We start from the raw sequence: 10,381 nt of genomic DNA on the forward strand, positions 1-10,381 counted from the left end.
GAGTGAGCCGGTAGACTGAAAAATGAGTGGGGCTCTGTGGGGAAGAATCTTGTTTCTCATCCTTTTTAAAATGTGTTCCCAGAAGGAGGGAAAATGTGGTTTCCTAAGAAAGTTCATGTGTGTAAGAAAGTGGTTTGGCCTGGATTCCAACCTAAGAGGTCAAGTTGGCTGGGAAAACACCACCGTTTGCTGCCAATCTCTCACTGGATGTAGAGCGGAGGCAGAGAGGTCCTCAGCAGAGAGGCCGGATTGCTGAGGCCAGTGAGGTGAACACATGTTTTTCCAGTGGAGCCAGGTCCACTGTCTGGTGGTCCTGTGAGGCTGCCTGCGATGTAGGGGCAGAGGGTATGTCCATGAGGCTTTTCTGAACCCCACACACAGGCAGCTGGAATTAGCTTGTAAGTAGAACACACGGAAGAAGTGGCTCCTTAGCACTGAAGAAGCATTTTAACTGTGAAGATGGAACACGGTGTCCTTGGCTTGTCCTGTCAAAAGCAGCATTCTGTGTCTAGCAACAATGGAACCCCAGATTGCCAGTGGTCTGCAGGCACAGGGACTGTGAGTGAGCAGGCATCTCACGAGGCAGGCTCACCTGCTCCGATCACCCAGGAACCAAAGCTGAGGAGGTTCACACAGGAACCACATGCCTGGGACAGGAAGACCGGGCTCTTAGAGGTGGAGGCAGACTCAATGCACTGATCAGCTCAGGGCTTAAACAGCCCTGTGGTGACCATGGGATGGAGGCCTTGAGCTCTATGTTGAAAAGAGGGTTTGGAGGGCCAGAGGGGGTTCAGTGTCTATGACTCATCTTTTGTCCAGTAGGTGAAAGCCAGGGCAGGCAGCATTTGGTAGAGTGAATGGTCAGTATCTCGTTTTTCTTATTTTCTGTGATCCTTCATGTTTCTGTGAGGCAGCTGGGCCCTGGGTTCAGAGTGTGGCCTCCAGCCCTGCGCTGGAAGCCTGTGTGACTCTGAGCACATTATTGACCTCTCCATGTCTGTTTCTTCATCCATAAATCAAGGCTGAGCCCACTTGGCGGGGTTTCAGTGAGGTTTTAATGAAGGTGTTCAAGCCCCGTCCTGGCACCAGCAAGCACTACTCAGAGCACCATGAGTGCCTTTAATAAGCAGGTCTAGCTGTCGCTTCCTGAGCTCCAGTGCAGCTAATGAAACCCACTGGGACCCTGCTGCTTGAGCAGAAGTGTAAGGATTAGTAGAATCTCCAAAACATATTTTGGAAATGATTATCTGATGTTTAAATTTTTAGCAGAAAGTTCCTTTTTCTCTGTTTGCTTCTGCCAAGGAAATACAATATGTCTCAAAACAGCATCAATAATTGCCAGAACTTTCTTTGAAATGTAGAAGGAAGAGATACTTGTGTTTTGCATCAAAAATATCCAGAACTGTGCCCCTGATGCTGCCAGTGGCTTGAGGATTTTTTAATGATAAAAGTGAATATTATGTAAGTTCTTATAATAAAACTGATGCTGGCTTTGTTGTTATCTTGAGAGTTTTCATAAATTTAAGACCAAATATCTGAAGATGTTTATTACCTAATACTTGAGAAAATATTTTAGAGACTTTAATAGAGAGTCTGTGGTTACATAATATTTCTCAATGGAAAACTTTAGAATGTTCCACTAAGGCAACATCCCTTCTTGAGTGAAGTGGTTTTGCATCATGGGCATTAATGTTGTACTTTGTCCTGCTACGAGTCACTGCCACAGTTGAGCTGGTCTGTGGCCCTGGCAAGGGAGTAAGCTGGAATCTGGCCAGTTGCACTCATTCATTTGCTCATTCATTCATTCATTCATTCACCCACTGCCACCACCCACCAGGCCCCTGGCTAAGCCTTGCACATCTCACTCGCCTGGGTCACCTGGGGTCACTGGTGTCTCCAGCAATGGGCACAAGGTCCATTGGGTGGCAAGCACTTAATTAATCTGTGGGAAATACAGATTGCTGTCTCGGGACTTTTTTGTTATCAAACTGCACTCTTCTAAAGAATCAGATTTTTCTTTCATGTGCAAAGATTGCTTTAAAAAATAAGGTCAAGAAGAGTTTATAAAGTTCTGATTTTATCATAAACAAGCAAGCATCACACTTCCGAGACTACTGTCTTCCCCTGAGGGCTGGCGCCAGTGCTTTCCGGACACCTAGCTGCACCCTGCACTCAGATTCCCACCCACACCCTCCCTGACGTCCCCTTGTGGGCCCAGCCCCTGTGCCCATGGCTTTCTGCTTCCCCTCTTGCCTTCCCCCTTCCCCTGCCTCCCCAACTCCCCAGTCCCCTTTCTGGAGCATCTTCTAACACAGTGTCACCCACATGCTATCCCTGTCACACGACCACTATGCCCACCTGCCACCCTGCACACCTGGCCAATGGTGTATCCTTCTTCAAAGGCTCACCCCACACCACAGGTGTCACTGGTCAGCTATCACCACGTGATCAAATGTGGAGACAGACGCAGGGAGGGTGACTTGCTCAAAGCCTGTAGTTAGTGGTTGGAGTGGAGTTCGGGCCCCTTGAGTCTCTCTCGGTGGACCCTCCACCACACCCACTTCCCGTGATGTGAGAGCACCAAGCACTGCATCAATGGCCTCCTGCCTGCGTGCCTGGATTTAAGATACACTGGCCAAGCCCCGCCCACCCAGGGGGACTCAGTAGCTTATCCTGGAAACCGGGTCAGAAACCTTTATGCCTTATTCCTCCCTCCTTTCAATAACATGCCTCCCAAGCCCTGCTGACGTGGCCTCCACTGGCCTGTCCTCGCCACCTACATTGCCTCTGCCACAGGCCAGGCCTTTGCCTGTCTTCTCTGCACTGTGACCGTAACCTAACTTGCCAATACCCCAACCCGATGGCCACCCAAATCCCAAGTGACCCATCCCAAAAGACAACCTGACTGGGTGTTCTCGCGCCCCCAGGAGAGTCCAGATGCTGCAAGAGGGGGTTGAAGACCTTCCTATCAACCTTACCTCTTGTAGTGGGAAGAATTGTGTCCCCAAAAAAGACATATTGAAGTCCTAACCCTCCCTCACCCACCCCACTCTGAATGTGCCCTTTTGGGGGGTCTTTGCAGATGTAAAGTTAAGATGAAGTCATCCTGGATGAGGATGGGCCCTAGTGCAATGACTGGTGTCCCGGTAAGAAAAGGGGAATTTGGCACAGAAACAGAGAGGTTCACAGGGAGAAGGCTGTGGGAAAATGAAGGCAGAGATCCGAGTGACGTGTCTACAGGCCAAGGGACACTGACAATTGCCAACAAACCACAAGAGCTAGGGGGCGACGTGGAACAGATCCCACCCTAGAGCCTCCTGAAGCAGCCCTGCTCACACCTTGGTTTTGGACTTCTGGCCTCCAGAGCTGTGAGAATATATATTTCTGTTGTTTGAGGCCACCCACTAAGACACTCTGTTCTGACAGCCCCAGCAACTAATGTCCTCCCTTTTCTGCTTCCTCTCTCCCTCTCCCAGGGGCACCTGGACACAGATCCCTAGGGCTCCTCCTGGCTTCGGCATTCTGGCAGGATTATTCCACTTGTCCCTTGAGTCCAGCTCCTGAGCAACCTCCTCCAGGAAGTCTCCCCTGCCCGAAAGGAGCCTAACACAATTTGAAACCCACATTGCAGGGGTTAGGGTTTGTGAGTTCTAGTAGACCAATAATTACACTTTCCAAGACTTTGAAGACAAATAGCTACTCTGTAATTCAGTCCAGGAAATGAGTGAAGAGACTTCAAAACTTTGCATGAGTTGTCTGGAAGTTCTATTTTTAAAAGAGCAGAAGCCTGTAATTCATAGGTAAATGAAACACAAAAATGCCATGAAGATATCTTTGCAGAGGAAAAAAGTAAGGAAAATTTAATTAAGGGAGAAATAGAGAATGAATGCATTTGTGTCAATTTGTTAAAATAGATGTTATTTAGAAGGCTGAGAAATTAACCACATAAATTTCAATATTGGATTTGCCTGAAGACATTTTTGTGACCAAATAAACCAAGTTATAATATCCACAACAAAGAAAGAAAATTTTGTGTTTCTTTTCAAAAGGACACAATAAAACTAACTTTGCCCAAGAAGACCCTATGACGGTTTAAAAGATAAAATGCACCATTTATTGTGTCTTGTACCTGGCACTGTGCCAAGCATATCATATGCTTTAGCATAGTAAATATTTGTAAAAATCCAGTGTCATATAATACTATTATTATGCTTATTTTACAGATGAGAAAATTAGGATTCAGAGAGGTTAAGTAACTCACCCAAGGTCACACAGCCAGAAAGTGTTGGAGAAGGGATTGTAAGCCAGGTCTGTTGAATTCTGCACCCCCTTCCACCCTAATATGCACCCATACACACACACTCACATGTGCATGCACACACACATACTCTGTGCCCCAGCTTTACCAAGGGTCTACCCATGATTCCCTAAATATAGCCGACTGTTTTAACCTCTGCTTTGGGAGCCCTTATCTGCATCATCAGGACCCAGTAAACACCTACCCGCCCGTATTTCAAAGCTCAGCTCAAGTGTAATTAGACAAAGAAATCTTTCTGGATGCACAGACAACTGACACTACCCCTCTCCCCACCTTTTCTTTTTCTCTCCCCCATGGTAGACTTTAATCCCCACCCCTGAGCTGTATGAGGACCAGAATCATCTCTGCCTTGGATGGTCCTGCAGTCCCAGTAACCGCCACAGTGCCTAATGGAGAAGACTTGTAGCAATTATTTGCCAAACAGAGAATGAACCAACTCCCCCTTGCTCTGGGCCATCTTTATTCTGTACACCAGGGGTTCTCATTGAGAGGTGATTTTACTTGGCAATGTCTAGAGACAATTTGCTTATCCTAATTCAAGGAGTGTTGCTAGCATCGAATGCGTGGAGGCCAAGGGTGCTGCTAAGTATCCCACAATGCACAGGACAGCTGCCCTCCCACCCACAACAAAGAATTCTCTAGCTCGTGACATCAATGGTACTGAGGCTGAGCAACCCTGATGCACACCATCTGTCTCAGCAGCTGCAAATACCCGGTTATCTCCCTGTAATGGACTCGAAGCCCCTGAGGGCAGGGGCCCAGATCACTTTGTCTTTTAAGCACCCAACAGAATGAATGAATGAATGAATGAATGAATGACAGAGAGAAATGCAGACTGACAGAGCCAGGTGGAAATTCAATGTGCACATTGAGGTAATGAAACCCCTGTAAGATCAGTTGGCTGAACTGAGGACCTGAGTCTGGGGAAACTCATTAGCTGTGCAGAAATATTTTCATGTTGACCATGGTGATTGGCTCCCAAAATGGTCAAACCAAAAGCACCAACTAATGGTTTTGTTTGACAGATGCAGCCCCAGAGAGCTGTATTCTCATCAACATTGTTCTGTGTCCGTATCACAGTGAGACTTTTCAGGTTCTTGGGGGAAACTCTTACGTTACTCACAATTCTACATTTACAGCCTATGGTTCGGGAGAGTGTTTACTTCTCTAACTTCCTAAAGTCAACAACACGATCACAGTGGGTTGAGTAAAGTGTCACATCTGGGTCTTTCAGCATGAAGCACAAGTAGGAATTTTAGGAAAAATAAGAGTTATTCTAACAAAAATGCCCACAATAGCCTGTTTGATTTTTAGTTAAATGGAAGCAGAAAAAGAAGAAATATGTATGTTATGAAAAGGAAAATAATTCTTCATTAAGTGTATGTACTTTAAAATTCTCAAAATATTTCCAAATTCAGTATCTTACCAGATATTCATAGGGTTACTGTGAAGCAGTTATTGTCCCCACTTTTTAGAGGAAAATACAGAGAGTCAGAGGAGTGAGGCTAAGGGTTTCCTCAAAGCCCAGATTCTAGGAGTCTGGACCCTGGAGCACCAGGGGCCCGGGATGGACGGAGCAGTCCTCCCCTTCCCAGCGCAGTGGGCTCCTCGAGGGCATTTCAGCTGAAGGCTCGGCCACCCTGGCAGAGCCAGGAAATGTAAGTGGTCATTTTCGAGCTCAGGGTTGCACTGGGAGATACTTAAATAGCCAATCAGCAGAGGGCAGGCAGTCTATGAAAAGGTGTCTGTTAACTGTAAAGTGGGGTGCAGGAAACAGGAGAGGAGAGGAGAGCTCTTTGTGGACAGCTGAGCGCAGTGAAGGCGCGGAGACCTCCGACGAGCTGACAGCAGGCTCTGTCTCCCGGCTGCTGAATAGACTGGGTGCTGGCGCTTTATGTTCATAATTCTTCCCGGGGAAAAAGGCCACAAAGAACGGTCTGTTCATCTGGGGTTTTGTCTGTTGTTTTTTGTAACAATTGGGACTTTCACAAAGAATAGGCCACGTATATGTTCATGCCAAAAGTGACAGAATATTCCAAGATTATCATCAGCCTGTATTTGTCTGGCTGCTATTAGTACAGAATTCTCAAATCACACCATAAATTTTCATCATTATAGAAAAGAATCATAGAGGCGATTCGAATTTGCATTTTATTCAAAAAATGTAGCCGTTAATATTTGTTTTCACTCGTGTAGAAATTGATGCCAATATTCCTACACAGATTCATTTGCATGTTTTTAATGAAGTAACTTCGCACTTTGATCTCAGCCCATGGTGATGATTATAAACGTATTAGCTAGTGGTGGTCCCCTTTAATCAAGTATAACTACACCAAATAAGCACCACTGGAAGTTATAAAATTAAAACTAGGCGTCATGTCCTGGTGAGACGTTGGGAAGTTTCTAGAAGTCAGTAAGTGGCAGTTTCCTGTCTTTCTGTTGCCCTTTACCCTTTTAGCAGTTCAATTCATGTGAAGCAGGCAGCAAACTTGAAAAAGTGGTGCTGCCCTTGATCGGCAGATGGACAGATTCACCCAGGGGCGTCCAGAGGTTGGGGCATAGAGAACAACTGTAACTCTGGATTTCTGACTCCTCAGTGGGGCACTGGTCTGAGTATCCACTGCTGAAACGAACCGTGAGCACTGAATTTAAGTATGTGGGACACTCTTCCATTCCCAGTTTCTAGTGATCAGCTGCTAATCTCCCCATGGAATATGAGGCCAGTGCAGAGCTATCAGTGGGGTATCAGAGAAACCTAAGACTGGGTGGAACTTGCCCATCATACAGAACCTGGGCGGTTGCTGCCCTCAGTGCCTGTCCAAGGGAACAGGTTTGCAATGTGACCCAGGGAGACCTGGCTCTGATTCAGGTCACCATTAGACACAGATGGCACCTGCCCCCAGGTGTGCTATAACAAAAATATTACCTATCGGGAATGCAGAGGGCCCACTCAGAGATAATTCTTCATAGACACTTATAAACAACAGGAGAATGTTGGGAATAGTATGTGTGCGCTTGCTGGTGGAGAAAACTAGCCAAGCAGGGTGTTCCCACCCCAGCAGCAAAACACACACATGAGACACTCGGAAAGGCCTCCCAGAAGGAGCAAAGGGCAGTCAAGTGCAAGGCACTGTGCCCAAGAGGCTCAGAGTGAGTTTTGGTTGATCTGCTGTTGAGAGGTGTAACAAAGGATGTCTGAGGCTGTAACAGTGGGAGTAGCGAAAACTCTGTCCAACTGAGGGCCAGGCGCTGCCCAGACTCCTTGCTGCCTTCAGTCTGCTTGTTCTTTCTGGGGCCCAATAGACTTCCTTTTTGGAAGCTCTCTGGAAGAGTGCTGATGGCCTGAGACACAGTCATGTTAGCAGTGTCTCTGGTCCCATGTCTCTTGTGGTCTAGAACCTTCTGTGTGCATCCTAAATGAATCCAACCTTTTCTTCTACAGCAGACCCAAATGTCCCACCTTCGGACCAGAACACACCTGGTCACTATAGGTGGGGTGCGGAACTGCCCCTGGGTGTCCGTCTCTGAAGTTTGTGCGAGCAATCCCTGGCCCCTCACATGTACCCCCTCACGTGGAACTTCAGGACAGACTCCCCCCTCCATGTAAATGGCTCCATCAGCTCCCCAGTGGAGAAATGTGACATCTAAGAAATGTATTAACTTCTCCTGGGCTTGAATTTAAAGTCAGATTTTTAAAATGTGTGTGTGACTATATAAATATGCTCATCTATGTAGAAATGTAGAAATCTCTGTTGTTTTTGAGAGGGACTAAAAGCTATAATTAAAGGCATGCTTTTGGAGAGCAGGAAGTTAGAAGAGGACCTGCCTTGTGGATGGCACACTGGGGTCTGCACTGATGCTCTGATAAAGCCAGACCTGCCTCTCGGGGACTGGCAGAGGTCGCTTTCCAGCACCATGGAAGGAGCACGTTCAGAGGAAGCCGGTGCCATGGGTGTGTGAAGACCTGCCTGTCCCCTGCCCTAGAAGCTTGCCAGCCACTGGACTCCCTCCATGTGTCTTGTACCGAAGCTGTAATGCTTCATATCTCTGTTTACAACACTCAGATTCAGACATTAAGAATGACCACAACTTTACCTCTTTGAACACAGATGGTGGAAAACAGGATTCCTACCGAAGTTCTAACCTGGCTTCTTTTTCCTCTCACACAGGGGCGGATCTGTAGAAAAGCCGGCAAATCAAAAAAGTCCTTCAGTCGCAAGGAAGCGGAAGCCACCTTTAAGAGTTTGGTGAAGACGCATGAAAAGTACGGCTGGGTCACCCCTCCCGTTTCCGACGGCTGATGTTTGCAACGTGCCGCCTCAGACGCTTCGGCGGCCTCTCCACACACACAGACACCCGCCATCTCCTCCTCGACGCTGAGCATCCTCCATCCTTTTTTACTCCAGCCAGAACTGAATCCTGAATGCCAAGGAGACATTTAAGTTATTTATGAACAGATGTGTTTACAGAGAGAAAGAGGGAGCAAACGCTGTTCGGGATTAAGTTTCGATCATAAATGAATGATCATCTCTAAGTCACTGTAGAACAAATATTGAGATGGTGACATTTCCCAGCCCACCTGCCCCTCCACCCTGACCACATTGCCCTTAGCTTCTTTCCATGACAGCAGCTCCAAAGAGCAGGCAGGCAACTCAACGCCACCTGCTCGACCCATTTCATGTCAGTGGCGCCGTTCGTATCCCATAGGAGCGCCCTGCATCGCCGGTACGTGTTTGCTGTGCTCTCTCTCTCTGTTTCTCTCCCTGGCAGGGCAACATCACTTGAAGACATGTCTTTCTGTGGCCCCATGTGACAACATGTAGACCTCATTTGTGCTATGACCTTTGGCTCATGAAAACAAAATTTTAATATTGCCAGGTTCTAGTGATTTAAAACAACTGCCCTCTTGGTTCAGATGTGCTCTCTATGTTGATGGGGTGGTGTCCACAGAGAAACCAGAGCCCGCAGGTGAAAGGCAGGGCTGCTCTGGCCACAGTGGTGTGCGCAACCCTGAGACACCAGGGGCGCGCTCCCTGGGGCTCAGAGCAAAGGGTGGTGGCATGCGGGTGGTCTCTTCCGATATCCTGAGATGCTCCTCCAACAGCGAGTTTCTATTCCTGTCTTCTCTCTGCTGGTCAACCCACCACCAAAAACAAAAGACAATTTTCCACTCACTGAAGTCATCGGACTCATTTTATCATGTGTGCTAGTGACAGGGAATGCCAGAACTGCCAAAGGATACCAAGTGATCGTTTGACAATTTGCATGACCGGGTTTAATTCTTCACCCTGTAGTCACTTGTGTGTCCCCCGAGGCTGGGATGCGTGAGCACCCCACTGTGATATAAACTTCCTGTTATTTAATCTCCCCACAGTTTCATTTCTCTCCTCTGTTAAGTTACTTAGACCTTTCTAAGAAACTCCATGAAATGCAGAAGTACTGTTTATAATAATATGCGGGAAGAGAAAAGTGTTCACCCCAAGTGGAAAATCTTACTGGACACATTTTAAATAAAATCATGCATACCTGACACACTGCCTCAAGATTCCAGTCATTGTGGGCTATGCTTCTATTTAAAATATCTAGTCTATTTTAATGATTTTTATATTTCCAATACTACAACTAGCACAGCAGCATTCTGCAGTGAGATGCAGCAGATGACTCCCAATAACCCACAGTCTTCACAAAACTCCAGCGGGTTAAAACGGTCCCCAGAGACAACTAGGGAGATAACTAGAAACTGGCAAATAAAGGGATGATTTGGCCAAACTTGAATGTTGCCAATGATATCTCACCACTCTGAAGGAAGAGAAACGTTTGCTGATGACACACCCTTCTTCAGACAGTCTTGGCTACTTGAACAACTACCTGCTCCCAGCCCAGTGCTGTCAGAGCTCTAACCTGGCTTCCAAGGACAGGGCAGAGTCCTCCCAGCATGACTGGACATTCACCAAATCTGCCTTTTATGGCTACTTTCATTCTTTCAACTACTTTTTTATGTGCCCCAAAACACATGCAGCTCTGTTCGGCCCAAATGACAGTGTATTGAGAATGCTCAAGTTC

At 47.0% G+C, this 10,381-nt stretch overlaps 1 protein-coding gene across 1 annotated transcript in view; it reads left to right on the forward strand.

Annotated features, from left to right (window-relative positions):
- UBE2QL1 (ubiquitin conjugating enzyme E2 Q family like 1) overlaps positions 1-9,848 on the forward strand; it is a 40,212-nt gene extending 30,364 nt beyond the window's left edge. Inside the window, exon 2 of the mRNA XM_045847976.1 lies at positions 8,488-9,848. Coding sequence (XP_045703932.1) covers positions 8,488-8,619 — 132 coding nt within the window. The 3' untranslated portion in view covers positions 8,620-9,848. The remainder of the gene's footprint in view (positions 1-8,487) is intronic.
- The last annotated feature ends 533 nt before the right edge of the window (positions 9,849-10,381 follow it).

This window comes from Phyllostomus hastatus, unplaced genomic scaffold, assembly GCF_019186645.2.
Source record: "Phyllostomus hastatus isolate PE091 unplaced genomic scaffold, TTU_PhHast_1.1 phas_contig_58, whole genome shotgun sequence".
In the NCBI taxonomy this organism is placed as follows: domain Eukaryota; kingdom Metazoa; phylum Chordata; class Mammalia; order Chiroptera; family Phyllostomidae; genus Phyllostomus; species Phyllostomus hastatus.